This window comes from Halichoerus grypus, chromosome 4 (assembly GCF_964656455.1).
Source record: "Halichoerus grypus chromosome 4, mHalGry1.hap1.1, whole genome shotgun sequence".
NCBI lineage: Eukaryota > Metazoa > Chordata > Mammalia > Carnivora > Phocidae > Halichoerus > Halichoerus grypus.
Genome location: NC_135715.1, coordinates 65905672 through 65927190, shown reverse-complemented (window position 1 = coordinate 65927190; position 21519 = coordinate 65905672). Strand labels below are relative to the sequence as shown.

The window sequence follows — 21519 nt, the reverse complement described above, 5'->3', positions numbered from 1 at the left end:
GTCTTAAGTTTGCAGTTCCCAAACTGAGTGTCAAGGAACCCTGGGATGCCACAGTGAACTCACAGGTTGCTGCAAGGCAATTCATCCTTTTAGGGAAACAGAGCAACATCTGCCAGCACACAGACTATTGCTCAAGTTAGTTCTACGTTTCAACATTAGATAGCACTGCATTCTTTTCAGTGACGTCTTAGCTTTGTGGAACTAGTTTTGGGCAGTTGCTATGATAAGAAACAAGAGCTGCATGAAACTCCGTGTGGAACAGATGTAGGTGGTGGGGTCAGATGTGACTCCCGAGGCTTAAGGAGCTCGGCCGTGTCCAGCAGGTGCACACATCCCTTTAGTAAGTAATCGTGGTTATTTAAGAATGAAGTAAAAATACTGTTTTTCTTTCAGTTTAGGAGTATTTTCGAACAGACTTACGTGTTATTTAGCTCTAACTACTTAAACAGAACTGTTAGGTATTTCTTTTGGGCTAGGGACGACATGAAAAATTCCTGACACACTAAGGGTAGCATGTATTGAAAAAGGTTAGGAACCTTTGTCTTAGGTGATGATCATTCCAGAAACTCAGTAGCCTTATCACACTTTTAAAATACAGCTCACTTCCATTATTTCTTAGATGAACACAATGAACCTCAAAAGGTTCATCATGTATATAGATTGTCCTGATTTTATTCCCTTCAGCTATTCCCATGTCCCTTCTTCTGAATTCATATGTTTTCAAAGTTCCCAGCTTGTTTTTTTAAATCATGAGAGGGCTACGTGTGGTGTGGGTAGAGCTGTACACAGACGCACACTCTGTGTGGGGGCAGGGGTGGAGGGGTCAGTGGCCGCCATTATTACATGAAGTTTAAGTCAAATGCTTGCAAGATGGTACCTGACTACCTATACCTACTTAGCTTATTAGCATGGAAAAGATTTGCTCTATTGTTTTAAAGCTACTTTACTTATCTTGAGTGTAGTTTTATGTTTATTGTTCTTGTTGATTTGTAAAATACCCATTTGCAGCCATATTATACAAATAGGTGTTTTCATATTGGTTTATCCTGAGTCACTAAATGTATCTTTTCTATAGTAGAATTTTCGAAGATTGCTAATATCTACAATTAAAACGTATTTTAAATTTCCCTAAGGATAAACCATAAGTTACTTTAAATGGATTGATATTAAACCAATGTATTAGTTAATACTGATTTTTAAAAGTCAGTAGGGGCACCTGGGTGGCTCAGTCGTTCAGTGTCTGCCTTCGGCTCAGGTCATGATCCCAGGGTCCTGGGATCGAGCCCCGCATCGGGCTCCCTGCTCAGCGGGAAGCCTGCTTCTCCCTCTCCCACTCCCCCTGCTTGTGTTCCCTCTCTCGCTGTGTCTCTCTCTGTCAAATAAATAAATAAAATCTTTAAAAAAAAATAAAAATAAAAGTCAGGAGTTAAAAGAGACTACATTTGTTACTGTTTGCTTAATTGCTAGGAGGATATCACTGGCCACTCCTCGGCAGCTTTATAAATCTTCCAACATGACTCAGCGTTGGCAAAGAAGGGAAATTTCAAACTTCGAATATTTGATGTTCCTTAACACTATAGCAGGTAAGAGATCTCATTCTTTAATTTCATAATATGTTTGTATTCATCAGAATCGTTGGTAATATGACTTGATGGAATACATTTTTTCCTTGGAATTCAAATACAACGTTAGAATAAATATTGAAGCACTCACGTTAAATGTTATCAGAAACTCTACAGGCTGGTACTGAGGTTTTAGATGCATTTGTTGTTGAAGAGGCTTTTCCTTGCTCTCCTTTTGCCATTTCCTTTGCTGACAGCTTTGTCTGAAGGTTTATTAGAGTCAACAAACCATTGCCAGAAAATGTCTGGAAATAATAATGGGAAAATGTAATTTCCCTACTTTGTCATTCTCAGCAATAGCAGCTAGACAGGAGAATAACAACAGGATTCTGCCTAGTACAGATGTCACCTGGATTATGGCATGATTGGGTTACAGGATCTTTTTTTTTTTCTTAAAATCTTCAAATAAAAATATAAAATCAGATTGGATTTCTAAATGATGAGTAACTGCCATCAGCCTCAGCAGTACCACGCTTGTAAATTAGAAGAAGGCAGTGGCTTTGTTTTTGTGCTAAATCTGGGGCTGTCAGTGGTTAAGCATGTTTATGAGATTTAAGTACCTCTTTCTTTTTTCCTAAATTAAGCTCCAGAAGCCCTTATTCAAGTTGAATTACAAAAAGTTTACTTCTATAAATCAGGCTCTACAAAAACTTTTTGGAATCAGATAAATTGAAGTAACTACATAAATACACATGCTTCCTTTTGGTTATTGTTCTATTATGAATAAAGGCCCAGAACCATGAATTTAGAGTCATGTTCTCTGAATCATTGCTTTAAAGGATAACTGCATAATAGCACTCTTTAAATTGATCATATATGGGTCAATATGGATGCTTTAGGGATTATACATACTAAATATGGATAATACAGATATGTATTCAGTAGGCAAGAGAACACAATTTGTGAACAAAAAGGGATAAAAGAGTTGTTGGAAATGGTTTTGCACTTTAATCATTTAAAGCATATTGTAATGTTAATGCCTTTGCTAATAGGATACTAGAGGTACACCCAAAGGATTATTACATAAATTAAATTTTAGTATATATTTTATACACGTCTCCATTATATACATATATCTTCACGTATATGAAGAAATACACACTTCAAGATATACACACTCGTACATCAGTGTACATCAGAGTACATGATGTTTATATCTTAAAGAAACCTATTTACTCCTTCAAAGACATAGGAAATGGGTTATACTGTTTAATTAGCACATACTATTTACATGTATAGATAGAGTGGACTTAATGTAAATGTAAAAACTTCATTAGCGTATTCAACTAACAGCACAATGTAGCAGAAAGAAGCTTCAGTGCCAAAGAGAAGAAAGATAGAATCTCAGATGTGCCAACTTTGTCCTAGAGCATAGGCGGAATTTCAAGTTTTAACCCTATCTTGGACCTTAATCTTTCAGTAACCATATTTAATATGTTCACATCTCTTGTGTAATAAATGATATGTTTGGTCTTCTATCATCTCATTTTATACTATTGTTTTTAAAATGTTTTCTTGTTTTTTGTATTCTTTTGTTTTTCTTTAGCCTTACACATTTTTGCCCACTTTGTTAGTGATTTAGAATGTAGGCATCTTGTTACTAATGCTCCTAGAGATATGTTTAAATTTTTAAAAACCTTCTAAAATATATTTCTCTTATTTTTGAACTCAAAAATGAATCAACATTGAACTCTCAACTTTAACTCAATTTACTCCTCATTCATTGCCTATCTCTGTCAATATGATTTACTACTTAGAATCCATATTCTTATTAAACTCTTATTTTTTGGAGTCCATACATTTTGCATATTATGAAGGATTTCACACCCTATTTAAATTTTCTTCTTGTTAGTGCAGTATATTACTTTCAGCTACATGGATCTTTACCTGATTTTTAGAATAATGTTTGTTCTCTTTCCAGTTTTCTGCAGTATTTTTCCATATTCAGTGTGTTAAGTTTTTGAGTTATCCTTGAGAAATCTATCAATGCTCATTGTCTACCATATGTCATAGATGGGCGTATGATTTTTTCCTTGGCTGTGCTAGCTACTTGGAGCTATTGTATGTAAAACTGGAAGACGAGGGGCTAGCCCTCACTCACAACTCAGTTTCCGGGCGAGCTGGCATTCATATTAAGCTGTCCTGCTATTCTAAGATGGGATCCTAGCTGTCTTTCTGGTTGGAATGTGGTCTAGGTCATTTTTTAAAGGACTCTTCTAGTCTCCATCCTTTCCCACTATATTTTACTGATGTCAGATGTACTTCCCACAGTATGGGACAGTACCACCTATAACCATTGCCCACGACACGCCTGTTGCTTTCTGGGAGTTTCTTTCTCTGTCAAGCTCGGAAAGATTGCAGTCTGGATAGAGATAACATTGTGATCCCTTCTGAAATCTACACCTGAGCGATACAGACACGTGTGTGTGTGTGTGTGTGTGTGTGTGTTTCTGTTTGAGACAGTCTTTGGGTTTCTGAGCCAGAGCATGCAGGTCATAAGGGATATTTAAGTGCCATTCTACTCTCTTTTGAATCATTGGGGTCTGTTTTACTTGATGACATAAAGAGTGTAGAGGCCACTGGCTCTTTTTAAAAGAATTTATTAGGCTTCTCCTTTACAGTGATTGTAACTAAACATTAAAGCCTGTCTGTTGTAGACAGTGGGATAAAAAAGTAGTATAAAATTGGGACTAGGAAAGCAGAGCACTTACAACTGGATGGGTAAATGAAATATACATAAATGAGAGCATTTTAAGAGCTGATATTAAGTGCTGAATAAGAGTTGTAAATAATGAATGCTGTGAGAGCTAAGCAGAGTGGAGGAATTTTAAATATGTCTTTGGGGAGGAAAAAAAGAGCAGAGCTTTACAAATTTCTGCCAGTCGGATATGTGATGTGTTCAGTGGACATGAGTACCATATCTTGGCTGGAACAGAGAATAAGAGGAGATAATATTGGAGCCATCAGTAAAAGCCAGATTACAAAGAGCCTGATCTTAGACTCTTAGGAGTCAGTATGATTTTGGAGTAGAAGGGGATGCAATGTGGAGTTTTAGGAAAATTAAACTGGTAACTATGGATGGCCTGAATCAGAAATGAGATAGCCTAAAGTTGGGGAGAACTGTTGATAGGAGAGTTCGACAGGTCTCCAGATATGAAGTCAATTTTTTCAGTTCTTTAGTAAATAGTTCTGAGCACACATGCCGGTGCTGACACTGCAGAGAAGACTAAAGTATGGCTTCTGCCTTTGAAGAGATCATGGTGTAGTCAGCAAAACGCCCATGCACTCCAGCAATTCCAGGAGAAAGGGATCATTATTAGAATGGAAGAATATACAAAGTCACAGGTCTAGACAGCATTACTTACAACTAAGAGATCTGGAAAAGCTTCTCATAGGTAACACTTAAGTTGGAAATTGTAATATGAGAAAGAATTCACTAGAAAGTAAACAGAGGGCATTCCAAGAGAAAAGAAGACGTGGGGTGAAGAGCTAGATTAGAGTAGTGGCAGCAGGTTTGGCTAAAAGAGAATGGGAGAGGGGGAAAGAGAGAGAGGGAGAGAGAGAAGTGCATGACTCCATATACCATGTCATTATACAAAAAGTAGAAATCACTGTGATGTGAACACTGTGTGTTCAGTGGTTGAAAAGTGTGGCCCCCTGACCGGCAGTGTCGGTATCACTTGGGGACTCGTTGGAGATGTATATCCTCAGACTCCTCTTCAAACCTTCTGAATCAGGAACCCCGGGAGTGGGGCCCAGCAATCTGTGCTTCGGCAAGCCTTCTAAGTGGTTTTATGCATATGCAGTTTGAGCACCATTGCCCTAGCCATTTAAGACCTAATTATCAGAACAATATTTGCATATAAAGACATTTAGAACATACAAGAGGGCATGCAGTTACATTCCATTAACAGTCCTAAAAGTTTACAGAAGTGGGAGATGAGGATAAGCCAGTCTACCAAAGGGAAGTCTTGTAGAAAAGGTGGGCTTTGAGTTAGCTCTTCAAGGATTTTATCTACATTAATGATGATCCAGGCAACATGAACCTTTATACAGAAATAGAAGGACAGTTAAAAATAGTTACAAATGTAAATATCCTGAGGTACCCTCCCTGGATATATTCCTGCTAGTTCTTCCCTGGCCATCATTCTGAAGTTTTAACTAGGAGTGCCATCTTGTATTGAGCACCAGCCTTGAAGGTTTAGCTGATGGTTTATAGAGAAGCTTCACTAAAGAGAAATTGAACCCAAGGCAGTGCAGCAAAGGCCTCAGCAGGTCCCACAGGGAGCCAGAAGCTAGGATAACCCTTCAGAGTCGTCTTGCCTTGAAGCAAGGGGGCCAGGCCTCATTACCTTCTCCACACTGCTGTCACTGGATGCAGGCTCCTGGGAAGGAGACAGACCTTGGGCGAGGGGGCTTTCTTCTGATAATGGCAACTCCTGGGGAGGAACTTAGCTGAGTACCACCCACCACAATACCGCAACATGGCCACCAACCCAGCGTCCAGGATACTCGTGGTTCCCAGAATCACCTGGAAGGCTTGCTCCCACACGGGTCGTTGGGCCCCATCCCCACAGGTTCTGACTCAGTAGGTTGAAGATGGGGCTCAAGAATTTGCATTTCTAACAAATCCCCAGGCGATGCTGATGCCACTGGTCTAGGGTCCGCACTTTGAGAACCACTGCACTACATGTATATTCTTTAAAAGACATACCTAAAGATAATCGTATTAATCTTCTGTAGCACTCACCCCTTCTATGGCACTGTCTGGATCACACGTTTTGGCACTTAATGGTAATGTGGCCTTAGCATTTTATGTCTGTATTTCATCTTTCTAATGAGATTACGAGATCGCTACAGAAAAAAAAATAAAAATAAAAAAGGTTTTGCCAAGTAAATACCCCTCAAATTGAACTGATTGAATACTTAAACTTTGCAAGTGTTTTGCTTGATTGTGAGATCTGTTATGTGAATTTACTGGAATTGCTAGATGAGAGATTCTTTAAATTTCCTGGATTAAAGAGAAGGGTTACAGAATGGGAATCTAGAAAGATGAAACAATCTTTCTTGGCTTCACATTTTTAAAACTACAGACTAATGTGACTTAGTAAATCTACATTTTCTGTAAAAAAAAATTTGGTTCCTGTATTACACTCTCAGACTTACCTTTTTTCTCCAGAATATTATTTTAACATGAAATACAAAATACATTTATGCCCCATTTCTTGTTCTCCATTTTTTTGAGGTCTGTCATACTCGGCGAATTTTGCTGTTCTCCTTTCTAGATGCTTTTAAAAAAGAAACTCTGTATAAAGCATATAGCAGCAGTGTCTTAGTATTAATGCATTGTTAGATTTTTTTAGACCCTCATGTTTATTTATATACAATATACATAATTGCATATAAATAAACACACATTTTATTATATATAGGTGAGTTTTGTTAAAAATACTTTACGTAGTAAAAGAAGTTTATCAAAAATTCAGAAAACATACTGTTTCTAAAAGGCACCTAAAAGCCCACACGTGTTTTCATGGCCTTCAGTTTGTTCTACTTACAAATTTAATAAATACTCAATATAGAAAATTGGAAATACGGGAAAGAGTAATTAAAAAATTAACTCACTCATAAGCCTAGCATTGTATACATCCCATTTAACAATGTTAGTGGTTTTCCTCCTTTTTCTTTTTCCATGTGTGCTGTCTCATTGGGAACCTGCTACACATACAAGTTCAGATTCTTTTTTTATTTCATTAAATATTCTTGGAAGACATGATTTTTAAAACTACATGAAAGTCTAGCTCAGGACTCTGGTATAATTTATGTAACTATTTTTGAAACCCATGCTTTTTTTATTTTCAAAGAACTTAAGTTTTGGAAGATTTATGTAGAAGAATTTTTTTCTTTTCTTTCTTTTTTTTTTTTTTACATGTAGAAGAATTTTAATGATGCTTAGAGTTCAAATAAAAATATGGCTTCAACCTCTAATTCCTGGCATTGACCCGATTTCTGTTCATTGTGTTCTGAAAGATACAACCTATGCCTCATTTTATACCTTATTAGATACTACCATGAACAAGACGTTAAAATCTGGCATTCTTGCATTTAAGGAAATAGAGTGATTGCTAACATAGCTTTGTATAAATGATTCTGTTAGGTCTAAGAATTTTTTTTAAGGTATTTGAGTTGTGTGTCATATGATCAGCTAATGAATTCAGCACAACTTCCCCAACCCCAACCTTTTTCTCCTGTTTAGCATTTTCCACTTTTTTACTCTGTGATGTACAAGCCCTCCCTGGTTAATTATGTATATATTTAGCTACTGCATGTGTTGGGCTTATTATTGTCATCTAATTAGATGTAACTTGAACTGCTTGCTTCTAGAAAAATCATTAAAAATTCTTTCCTAATGACCTAGAGATGACAAAATGTCTGTAAAGTGTGAAGAAGCAGACAAGCACAGGAACATCACTCTTAAAGAGTGTTAATCCAGATGCTGCAATCATCTAATTAAACAATATTTTGCTGTCATTAACATTTTCACCAAGGAATTGCAGTTATAATTTCTTTGTCAGCTGTCTCTAGATCACTTTACCTTCAAAACTAAAGTGCCATATAAAAACATTAAATTGGATGGTTTAATTAAAAAGTTTTTTTTTAAATGAAGAAACATATCCAGTGTTTCTGAGATCTCATTTACTGTGCTTCACTTTTATTGTTTGAGTAGATTAGTGTCATAGGCTTGCAATATTTAATATTCATCTTCTAAGATAAAACCTTATAAGCATAGTTAGTAAAAAAAAAAAAAAATCATCACTTACCACTGCTGGAAAAGGAAAGAACCCTATCAATTACAGCACAAGGTTATTTACTAAACTTCAATTATCCTAAAAAAAACCACACAAAACATAAAAAGCAAAAAACAGAACGGTTGATAAATAGGTACCTCCAAGTAACAGGTATTACTTTGGAAATACTTCACTTTGTTTGCTAATGTAGTAAACAGTCACTTTTTTTGTTCGTTTCACAAAGCTGTTCAGTAAAATAATTAAGTAATAATGCTAATTCATGAATGAAAAATCCCAAAGTCCCATTTATTCTTTTTCATCCATGTGATTTTTAAATACATTGAGCATTTTTAATTTAAATTAAAAAAATTTATATTGACTATCCATACAGTAAAGCTTTTATGTGAAAATTTTTTATTTAAAGAGCTTTGACTATATGTAAGCACACTGATTTATAAAATTTCTTGTATTAGAATTTAAATGGTGCTATCAGCTTTAGTAATTTAAAAATTGCTAAATTTTTGTTAGAATTTATTTTGAAGGAACCTTCCATAGATTATTAAAAGTGGATTACAAAAAATGTAGGACAGAGCAATTGTCATAAGCTATAACTGTGGTCATCAATCAATTTTGTGTGTATGTTTTAAAGATGAAGGTTTCTTTCTCTGCATGTTTTCCAGAAATACCTATATTAGAAAGTCATTTCTATTAAAAAGCTGGTGTCTTCAAATATGGTCTCTATTTTTATGATGTTTGTATTTACATGATACATTTAAGTACTAAGTCAATATAAACGGGCTTTGTATTTATTTTATTTTATTTTATTTTATTTTTTTTTTTTTTTTTAAAGATTTTTTATTTATTTATTTGAGACAGAGAGAATGAGAGAGAGAGAGAGCACATGAGAGGGGGGAGGGTCAGAGGGAGAAGCAGGCTCCCTGCCGAGCAGGGAGCCCGATGCGGGACTCGATCCCGGGACTCCAGGATCATGACCTGAGCCGAAGGCAGTCGCTTAACCAACTGAGCCACCCAGGCGCCCCTGTATTTATTTTATTTTGACAGTTTTTTTCCTTAGTATGTATGGAATAAAACCTTATCAGAAAATTTAAAAACAATTATGGTATCTAATTTTATTTATATAAGTAATATGTGTTACAGAAATAACAGCAACATTATTCTATAAAAATACACTTATTTACTTGAAGCCCTATTTTTCATTGAAACCTACAGATTTTTTAAGTAGAATGGTAACCCAGAAAATGACAGGACCCTAAAAATGCTTTGGGCCCAGTTTGAATCCCAGAAATAGCTCTGCCTAGCCAATCTGCACTTTCCATATATATACCTATATAGGAAAAAAACTGAGAGTCATCAAGTGTCTTAGACTGACATATACGTGAGCTATCAGTAATACATTTCAAATTTTAGAATTTTACACTTCGTACTCTACAGTGACCCTACTTTAGCAGAACATTCTCGTGCACGAGACGTTAATAAAGGCTCCGAATTTGTGTTTATTCTTATCAGTCTGATTCTTCACAGTCGACTTAAAAACATAAAACAGGTGCATTCATTGGCTGAGCCATCTAGCCGCAGACATTTCCTTCTAGCTTAACATGCATGTTCGCAGTGTCATTCTCTCTCCTCTGTACTGCTCTGCCCTTATGTAGTCCTCATCCGCCAGAGACTATCCTGCAATTTTCCTTTTTCACTTGGCTATTTGTTTACCTAAAATTTGGTTCATCTTATCCCATTTTTATCACCTCTCTGTTCATTTCTTCAACAAACATTTATTGGCAGACGGTATGTTTGAGATTAAAAACGAAGCAAAACCCTAGATTTTACATTCACGTGTTTACAGAGTGATGGAGAAGCAGACAAGTAAACAACGATGTGTATTAGCGGCAACCCGCGTCCTCTGAGTGCTGGCGTGGGAGAACAAAGGGGAACCTAACCTGCCTCTCACCTCATTGCAGGGAGTGCAAAGTGGAAGCAACATCCTGCTTTCTATCCCTTACCTCCATCAATTTACACATTTAAAATAATATATCATTTTGTTGTAAAATGCAGAGATTCGTATCATTAACAGATATAATATTCACCTGGTCAGATGTTTATGAAATGAATGAATTAATTTGACCTGATGCTTGTAATAGCAGATTTAGTTCTCCCTTGGGTCAGGGTTGGGTTTTTTTCTATTTCACAACCGCATATACCAATTGCTACAAAAAGTAGGTATCATTTAATGACAATTCTTCAATGCCAAACGAAATAATGTGTGCGTATCTGTATCACGGTTACGCTCTGTGGGATGTGTGCACTAAAGCATTCTAGGTGAAATCCGTATCACTAAATACTGGGGAAATCACTCTTTTGTGTGAATTCAAATGGAAATTTAGAAAGTTACCCATGATCAGATTATAACATATTTTTGCAAAAAAAAAAAAAAAATCTTGCCCAACAAGATTTGTCCAACAGGATTTCATCTTCTCATGTGTTATTTCAGCACCAGTTTATGAGGGTGAGCCAGTGCTGTACGTTCCCTAAACTTTTTACCTTCCCACTGTGCTTTGATAGCCCACCTGAGCCTCTTAAGTCATTCTATCAGAAAAGGTGCAGCAGCTCTCCACCAAAGAGAAACAACATAACACAAAAACAAAATGCATGAACCCAAAGGAGTGAAAAAGATGTGGAAGACATCTGCCTCTGAACTTTTTCCTGCTGGCTTCAGAGGACTGCTGTTAACTTGTACATTCTCAAGTTATTCTTGTTTTGGTAATTCGTGATATAAGCTCAATATAGTATTCTGTACACTGGCAATATAATTTCTAGATATATAATCACTGTAGTAGTGATAATCACATAACCTGCAAGTGTACAGATCGGCAGGATCCCTCATCCATGACCACTTTTGGGGGTTGGCAGGATCCCTCATCAATCCCTCATCCCTCATCAATGATCACTTTCGGGGGTCTTCACCAATGAAGCTCTGCTTTTCAGGTACCAGTAATATCTTCATCAGAACCAGCAGAAAAGCGATGGAGAATGGAGGCACCCATGTGGCAGGTTAGGTCAGGACTGGATGTGGGACGTATCACTTCTGCTCAGGTTCTGTCGATTAGAACTGAGTACCATGCCCACAGCTGCTTATAAGGAAGGTTGAGAAATGTGGTCTAGCCCAAGAAGAGAAATGAATTATGATAAATGGCTCTCAGTTTCTACCACAAGCTTATATTCTAGAAAGTAATTCTAGTTACTCACTTCTTAATTATTATTGAGTGAATTCACTTGAAATGCATTGTTATTAGAGTGCTTTTGATTAAACAAAGACATAGTTCAATAAACGAGTTACTCTTTTCTGAAATCCAGTAGTTTCCTTATGTAAGAACAAGAACAATTTCATAAGCAATTAGTGCATATACAGATTTTCATTTCTCTTTTTCTTTACTAGGACGGACATATAATGACCTGAACCAATATCCCGTGTTTCCATGGGTATTAACAAACTATGAATCAGAAGAATTGGATTTGACTCTTCCAGGAAACTTCAGAGATCTATCAAAGGTAACTTTCAAATATATAGAAGTCAGTTTTCTTCATAAAACTTGATTCTAAAAGCATTTCTACCAGATACATCTCCAATATATCCAATATATATATCCAGTTAATGTTTGTAAGAAAGTAAACCTGGATCTTCTCCTTTTGTGGTCAACATCTAAATCTCATCAATTCTTAGCATAGGTTTTAAGCTACAAGAAGATAAATTAGTACTAGCATAGGCAAAATGCAATACATATTTGAGAAAGAGCAAATGTAAGGGGAGGTTGCTCATATATCTTTGGTTTTAAAGGTCAAGGTAAAAAACCTGAAATTAGAACAAAGTATGGTTGCAAATTATTTCTGTGATATATTTCTTAGGTGATAAGACATGTAATCTTGACCATAATGCACATACACACACACACTATGTAGGGGAACATCCTAGTGAAAAGAAAGTAGGACACAATAATTCATCACAGATCTGTTAAGATATAAGAGAGATTTGGCCCAAAAACTGGCGAGAAAGAAAAACATAATGGGGGATAAGAATAAAAAGCAAATTTGTGTTTAGTTCACCTCATTTGTCCAGAGGAAACTTAAGTGGGATACTCAATTATTGGAAGTGCAGTGAAAGACTAGGAGCTAAGCCCCCAAAAAGCTTCTCTATAGCCTAAGCCAATGTCAGAGCCAGACCGTTAAGTTTAATATGTATACTTTAGCCATTTTAAGCCTCAGCTGCCATTCACTCTGAATTTCGTTCTCTTTTCTATCATACTTGGTGGCCTGCTTTAGCATTCCACAGCTGGTTACAAGGCATATATATGTGTATATGTTTGGTTTGGGTGGGGGGAGGGCTGAGGAGCTCATGAACCAAGGTAGCATAAGCATTGCAGCCAATTTAAAAGTGATCCCACACATGGTTTTTAATCAGCACACCTTCTCTTGCCTGCTTTCTTACCTTTGAAAACTAGACCTACCTAAGTTGAAGTTTTGTATTCCACCGCTTACTAGCTGTGTGACCTGAACTCACTTTCCCTTAGCCCGGGTTTCCACATTTGTAATAGGAGAACAGCACTACTATCCTAAGCCACACAGTTGCAGAGATCAAATGACATGTGCATTTAAAAGAATGTGACATGGTTCTTAGCACACTGAAGCACTTCGTGATTATTAGCTATGATTATTACACATGGAATATTTCTCAGCCCGTTTTGAAGCCTGTGTACTAATATTTGCATATTCTTATCTGTCATTCACTCTCTAGTTCTGTTATTTTATGTGACTTCCTTATCAAATCTCCGTTGCCAGCTCATTGCTAATTTTAGTTATGATATTATAGGTACAAAAGGGACCTAAGAGGTTAGCCCACACCTGAGAGTCCCACATCTGGGAGAAAACAAAGTACTAGCAACTGAATTCCAATATGGTTTTCAAATGCAGTAATTTTTCCAATTCAAATGAACCAAACAAAAATCTTGCATCATTTACCATGGACAAGTAATTATTCAGGCCAGGTAGATGGAAGGGTTGTAATTCATGGGGCCTGCCCTCCAGGAGCAAATCTAGTTATAAAGTATCTGAATCATAAAACCAATCTCTGCAAAGTTAAATAATAAGGTCCAATATTATATAGAGAGAACTACATGAGAGGCGGTGAGTAGTGGTTAGGAATGAGAACTCCGGAGCTAGACGGCCTGGGTTCAAATCCTAATTGTGCCACTTCCTGGCTTCAGGGTCTTAGACAAGGTTAATTTTCTCTTTGCCTCAATTTCTTCACCTGTAAAATAGGGACAATAATAATGGGTTTGTGAGGATTTGATGAGTTAATAAGTGTAAAGAACTAAAAAAAAACGTGTAAAGAACTTGGGATAGTGCTTAGCATATCAATATTAGCTAGCACTGTATGTTTAAAAATGATGTAAATCATTGATAGAAGTTATGTATTTTGAATTGTCTTTCAAATATTGATGACAAATACATACTGTTTATTCATATTAGGATTTTAATGTTTGAAGGTATGCACTTTTGACACGACTTGCCAAAGTTGCAGTGTGATCTTTGGGTATAAAACAAAACCAAACTAACTCATTAAGTGTGAGGATAAAAACTGCCGAACTAGTCCTTTAACACAATCTCATCCGTATACGTTTTATTTAGCATTATTCAAATGACTGTTACGTACTAATCACTATAAAATATACATATGATACAATTTATTGTAGATTCTCAAGTAGCATGATACACACACGGTATTAAAACCTCAAAAGCTGACTGCCACTATGGCTACGTTAGATTTTTTTTTTTTTTTTTAGATTACTCTAAAAACAGGGAAAGAAGGCCTTTTTCTTTGAAATCAACTGGAATATTGTGGGGATAGGAAGCTTCTCAGTTAAGTTTCCTTTACTTCCTCTGTTTATTTATTCATTCTTTCAGTCAACAAATGTTCATCACACACTTCATATACGTCAAGCTTGTACTAGGTGGAAGGGTGTACAGGAGTTAATAAAACAGACCTAGTCACAGCCCTTCTTGGGAAGAGACCAGTCCCAAGCTGAGATGAAAACTCAGGTAGTTCGCAGAAATCTGAGGCCAGCGTATCTGAAGTCAGTATAGTGGGGACTGTACCGAATTGGAGAATTTGTACTTAACTACTCGAAGACATGGGACTCCAATGTTCTTGCAACACTGTCCCAACCAAAGAAAATATAGCCTTCATTATGATTAATACGGATAAGAGAAGGCATATGGTAGAATATTTGCTAGTAATTATAGATTTTTAGTATATCCATATAGAAAAGATGACATAAACTAAATGTGAGGAAATCACTGTTTCTAAAGTAACTGGAATATGTAAACATTCTTCAGGTTTTTAATGCTGATTCATTTAATCTGTGTTCCTTTTGGCAGAACATTTCCCTTTGTAATTCACATGTGCTCTCCTGATTTTATATAATGTTAAATAAGTAGAAGAGGTAAACAGACAAGGCAACGTGAATACTAACTATACTTTCACAAGCATGGAGTCCTTCATGTTGTGAACATTTGAACCCATGAGCTCTTAAAAGATAGATAGCTTTTTTTTTTCAGTTCTGCTGTGTTCCATGCTTTAGTAATTTGTTCTTTATATTCTGTCAGACTAACATGATAGGAAAATGTTAGCAAATTAAAGCCTCCTGATGTGTTAATAAATTACTCTTGCATTGTTCCCATGCTTCATTGAATTTCTTAATAGGAACTTCTTACAAATGGGCTAGAAACTCAAAACTATCCTGTATAAAAATCCTTAATAAACAAGATTTTAATGTATGAAAATATATCATACTATACACCTACTAGGAAAATGACATTTGAAGTATAATAATATAATTGGAAGGACAAACTACTAATAATGAAATATTATTGTAATGAGATGACCACTAAGAAGCACATGAAATTCTTGTAGGTATAATCCATACTACAAATGAAATTTTTAATAGAGAGTTTGTTAATCTTCAAAAGCTCAAGCAAGAATTTGAGTATCTAAATAGTATTATTAATCAGGAACCTTCTAAAAAATCTCTAAGAGCAAAAGAAGTTGTTCCTAAACAAAGATTGGGACCCATGGAATAATTTCTAGTGGTGAATAATTCTAGAATTTGTTACAGTTAACAATATTTGAAGCCCCAAACAATTTTTATGTTCTAAAGAATAAAAAAGCATAAAAAAGTATTAAAAATTAAGAAGCTGTGAAATATACAATAAATAAAATATACAGTCATAAAAGAAAAAATTTTTCATCTTTATACGCCCACATTACACTGGCTTCATGAAATTCTATGTCATCAGTTAGAACTTCTGCACAGTATAGTAGTAAAATGAGTGCCTCGGTACCACACCTCACATCATACAACCCAAAGGAAGGGAGAGAATCTCACCAAAGTCACGCTCATGGAAGACAGAAAAAATTTTCTTTCCTAGAAATCCCAAAAATGTCTCCTTGTGTGTCATTGGTGCTGCTTAACAGGGGTAGAGTGTGTTCACTTGCGATGAGCCAGTCATTTCCCATGGTTGGAGCCAAAGGTAGTCCGGATCACACAAGACACCTGCCAAAGGATGGGCTGAAAGTTGACCAAAGGAAATTTGGATTTCTGTCCCTAAAGAGAGGGGGCTGAGTTGTGGTCAGCAAACAGCTCTCTGTTATAAAGTGAAAAATATACAGTGTATCTGAGAGTTTCTTCTTTCTAATTTCTATAATCTAGAGAATACCAAATAAATTACAGGTTTATATGCACATAGCTACTTCATAAAAGGAGCTTTGCAAGGTGCTAAGAAGACTTTAAAATGTAGTCCTGACCCTCAAGGAATAGTCACTGGTTATGAGGGAAAAATAGCCAATAGGCAGTAGCTTTTGATTACATCCATACAAGTTTAATATATGAATATTAGGTGGAATCAGAGATAAATTTGCCATAAAGCTCATGAAGCTTAAACTTCAAAGCCCCTCAGGTTTCAGGGGCTTCGTATTCCTTGCCCCTCCTTTTATGTTCGTAGTCCTGGGTTTATTTTCTTAGAGAGCCCCTCTCCAACAAACTCCTAAGCTCTCTGAACTTCTCTCTCCTTTTCTTTAATATGAGCACAGTAATATTTACATAAGACAGTTGCTGAAAGAATTAAATGCACTAAGGTAGCAAAGGCCCCTCGTGGCAGGCCTGGCGCACTAGTGGCATTCAGTGACTGGGAGCTACAAAGCAAATTCCCATAACTGTCAGCTGAGGGTTCACGGTCTTTGGTACGACTGAAAAAAATATAGGGAAAGATTGCTTGATTTAATTTTGTTCTAATAAAATAAAAAGCAATACCTTTTAATAAAATAATAAAGTCAGATTTTCATGCAATAAGTAATTGCTTTTGCATCTCTTTAAATTGTCAACTTCTCAGAACCGTAAACATCGAGATACTGAAGTAAATATTTATTGAAACTTGAGAGGCACATTTATTTAGACTGAACTATTTTATTTTATTTAGAATATTCATATTCTTTCTTTAACCCAGTTCAGTGAATGAAGAGCACAGGAACAATGAAAGTTCTTTATCAGTAAAATTTATTGGACCCCTCATTTGATTAGACCTCATAGTTACAAGCTTTATTTATTACATGTACAGGTTAGAGGTTATGTTTATCGTTTGGCATGATGGACAGCAAATGAAACAATCTGTCATTGACTTATCTCTTCAATACTCAACCAACAGCCGGTGTAGACAATTTTTCCCTCCATGTATCCAGATTTTCCTTATGGAGATGTGACCTCATGGTGAAATCTATCTTAAAGCATGATACACACTGGTGCTTCAGTTATTTACATATACTCATAGGAACTTTGCTCTTAAATTATAGTGGTTACATGACTTTGACATGAAGCGCAGCCTCTGCTCATTAAAGTGTAAATGGAATTTTCCTATTTCCCAGTCATGCCCTCTGATAAATGAAATAGTTTCATCACAAAGCCAAGTCCTGCTAATATTGACATGAGCGTAAGACATCACACACACACACCCATTCACTGAGTGGAAAAAATATATTTTGTTAACACAGGAGTTGTTTGACTGACAGATGATGATAAGCATAACCATTTTCCCAAATTATTATGCCACTTAAAAAAAGGAAGTGATAATGCCTTGAGGCTTTGAAATGTGAGAATGCAAATGGATGCACTGAAGTGTGAATACTCTTCAGCCATATCCACCCTTGATAGCACTGCCAAATGTCTATATACCACATAGGAAAGGGTGTACGTTGTGAAGGTGGGGAATGCTCAATTCAGCAATGTGGGGCAAGTTTCCACAGTTATTGTATCTTTCTTTCTCATCTTCAGTTAACGATATCTAAAATGAAACTCATTCTATTTACGTTAATATATAATCTCCCTAATGCTTAGGTTTTAACAACAACACGTGAAGAATGGGCAAAACTATTAAGTGTATTAGTAGCTGACTATGATGATGTAAAACTTGGTAGAAGACAAAAATTGAATGTGTAAATTTATTCTATGTCATCTGCCAAAAAACTTACTGCCAAATTTGAAATATTCTAAATATATATTGAATGTCACCTTAACATACAACCCAGCTTGAAAACTGTTTTTGTTAGGCTTGCTTATATTGCATTGTTGAAGACAGAGTATTGATTAGCAATATTTGGATACTGTCTTAAACTCATGGAATAACCCAAGCCGAGGGTACAACTTGCAAGGGGGGAAATGCAAAAAGGTACCAATTTCAAAATCGGGTTTATTGAAGTTGACAATTTTATTCGTTTACTTGTTCTTTCCTTACACAAACTTTTATTCCAAACCTACGTTGTGCCAGGTACAGGAGATAAAAAGACAATAAGAACTGGTCCACACTCTTCAGGGTTTAAGGACATTTTTAGTTTACCCAGTGGCGTATTATGCTCTTTTCCTTCTAATTGAAAGGAAGAACCAAGTAAGTGTAGACAAAGAAGAGAGCTGGTTCATAGGCACTGTGGTAACCAGCAAGAGTGAGGTGTTTTTTGTTTGTTTTTACCTCCACTGTTTGTTGGAAATACGTAATAGGGTGACGGGGAGCTTTGAGGATTTACACAGAAGTCCCAAACAGGTCCCATGCTCTGCCTGCTTATGCTGAATGTCCCCCCTTATAGTCTCTTTTCTAGTTCCTTCTCGTTTAGCCAATTGCCCTACCCTTTCAGAGAGAGAGAAAATACTAGAGCCTGTCCTGCTTTGAAAACTTCAAGCTGTCAGGGGTGCCTGGCTAGCTCCAATGGTACCGCATGCAGCTCTTGATCTCAGGGTCGTGAGTTTGAGCCCCGTGCTGGGTGAAAGATTGCTTGTAAAAAAAAGGAAAAAGGAAAAATTTTAAAAAGAAAGGAAAACTTTGAGCTGTTAGAGAAGGAACTGGAAACACTAGGAGCCCTTCTGTGGTGTGTGTTCTTAGAATACTACCTATAGAGAAGGAAGGAGCCTGCTTATGCGTTTTCGTGTCACATCTGAAGTACAGCATTATCAAGGCAAACCTAAGCCAGAGTCGGTTTCCTTTAACCTTTCTTTCCAGCCAAAACAGAAGATCCAATAGCGATGATCTTGAAACTAATGTATAGTCTCGTCATTGTACTACTTAATATTTAGAAAGCTTTGGGCGCCTGGGTGGCTCAGTTGGTTAAGCGTCTTGAGTTCAGCTCAGGTCATGATCCCAGGGTCCTGGGATCGAGCCCCACATCAGACTCCCTGCTCAGTGGGGAGCCTGCTTCTCCCTCCCCCTCTATGATCTCTCAGCTCATGATCTCGGAGGGGTGAGATCGAGCCCCGCATCAGGCTCTGTGCTGGGTGTGGAACCTGCTTGAGATTCTCCCTCTCTCCCTCTCCCTCTGCCCCTCCCCACCTGCACACTCTCTCTCTTGCTCTCTCTCTTTAAAAAAATTTAAAAAATAAAATTTATAAAAGTTTAAATGTTCATATTTGAAAGCTTTCTCTGGGTCATTTAATTGAGAAAAGCCCCTAACATTCTATACACAGGATAAACCAAATTCTGTTGTTTTTTTTAAGATTTTATTTATTTATTTATTTTGCAATGGGGAGAGAGAGAAAGAATGAGCCAGGGGGAGGGGCAGGCAGAGGGAGAGGGAGAAGCAGGCTCCCCACTGAGCAGGGAGCCCGATGCAGGACTTATTCCCAGGATCCTGGGATCATGACCTGAGCTGAAGGCAGATGCTTAACCGACTGAGCTGCCCAGGGGTCCCAGGATAAACCAAATTCTTAATCAAACAGTAAAAAGGAGTTAGGGAAGATTAAAAATCTCCATTATTCTCACTCCCCAGAGGCAACTATTATTGTAGTATTATGAATATTCTTCAAATTTTTTTCTCTGAATAGGTAGCAAAAATATATTACTCATGTACTAAAGAATTTTTAGAAAACCATTGATAATACTATGATGCTGATAATGCTATGAGGCAAATGGCTTTTTGCAACCCTAGTACTCATAATAATAATTTAATATTACCTGTAATCCATTCTCCACAAAACTACTGGAGTTACCTTTTTAAAGCCTAACTCAGATCTTGTTTATCTCCTGCTTAAAAGCATTCAGTGACTCCCCTTCACTTACCATAAAATATGTTTCATTTCCCTGATCTGCAAAGCCATATGATATGCCATTACCTATTTTCTCACGTCATCTCCTAATCCCTTCCTCTTATCTACTGTGCTTCAGTCACACTCTTTCTTTCTATTCCCTGAACATGTCAGTCAGGCCTCCTTAGAGCCTTTGTACTAGCTCTTCCTCTGTCTCGAGTTCTCTAATTTCTGAACTGCGTATGACTGACTCTTCTGGTCATTCACATCTCGGCCGAGAGGTTCTCCTTGAGAGATGCCGTCCTTATCACCCAGTTGCTACTATCCCATTCTGTTTTAATTGTCAGTAAAGCACTTATCTCTGGTATTTTCTCATTTACCTAATTGTTTATTTAGGTTCCATCTGTCTCTGCCTCTAAAAACATATGCACACATACACACACGTACGCAGACGTACACACACGTACACACATACACACACATACACACACGTACACACACATACACACACATGAAGCACCATGAGAACAGCAACCTCATTTATCTTATTGTAGGGTCTACAGTAATTACTGACAGATAGTAGGCGCTCCATATCTATTGAATGAATTTACCTTGGAATTTTTTTCAAATCAGCCTTTTCAATTAGATGCATAATACGCAGCAGGATGAGTATATCATTTGTTTAACTAGTGCCTTACTGGATATTTAGACTACTTCTAGTTTTGTGGGGAGTTTTGTTTTGTTTTGTTTTGTTTTGCCATTTTAAGCAATGTTGTGAGAAATATAAATATCCTTGTATCTGATTCTTTCCATATTATAAATTCCTCAAAGTGGAATGATTGGATCAAAAGCAAGTGCATATTTAAAAAATATTACCAGGTTGCCCCATGAGAAACGTATACCAGTTTATATTCCTACCAACAGTATTATGACATGTCATGTTTTGCTATACCCTGGCCACCACTGAGTATTGTGAAACGTAATTTTTGACAACCTAATGAATAAAAATAGTTTTTATTTGAAAAGTTTTAAAACTTGCCATGTACTTCTGACTTTTGACTGTAAAGAACAGAAGATCAACTTAAACTGGCTATCATTTAAAATAGAAATTTTTTATTGGCCCACATAACTGAGAAATCAGGATTGGTTAGTTCAAGAAAACCGGACCCGAGGGCTCACAAGTGTCATAGGTTGCTACATTTCTGGTATTTTTCCTCATTGGTTTCATTTTCAGACAGCTTCCCTATGTTATAGCGGTGATGCCTTTGTAATCCCACTAGAAGAAGAGAGACCTTCTTTCCCAGATAGTCTCAGCAGAGTTTCATTGGAATAACTTGAATCATCTGCCCATTTCTGTACTAATCTTAGTGGCCATATGGATGGAATATGCTGATTGCCAAGTCTGGATCACATGCTCACCCAGGGGATCAGATAATGGAGTCAGCCCACCTGAACCGGGTATTCCAAGAGTAGGGAAGGAGT

At 36.7% G+C, this 21519-nt stretch overlaps 1 protein-coding gene across 5 annotated transcripts in view; it reads left to right on the top strand.

The window, feature by feature from the left end:
- The window catches only part of NBEA (neurobeachin), a 694224-nt gene that overhangs the window by 584300 nt on the left and 88405 nt on the right, over positions 1-21519 (top strand). For all 5 annotated transcript variants that reach the window (XM_078070461.1, XM_078070460.1, XM_078070459.1 and 2 more), the window contains 2 exons: positions 1468-1583; positions 11862-11974. In XM_078070461.1, coding sequence (XP_077926587.1) covers positions 1468-1583; positions 11862-11974 — 229 coding nt within the window. The remainder of the gene's footprint in view (positions 1-1467; positions 1584-11861; positions 11975-21519) is intronic.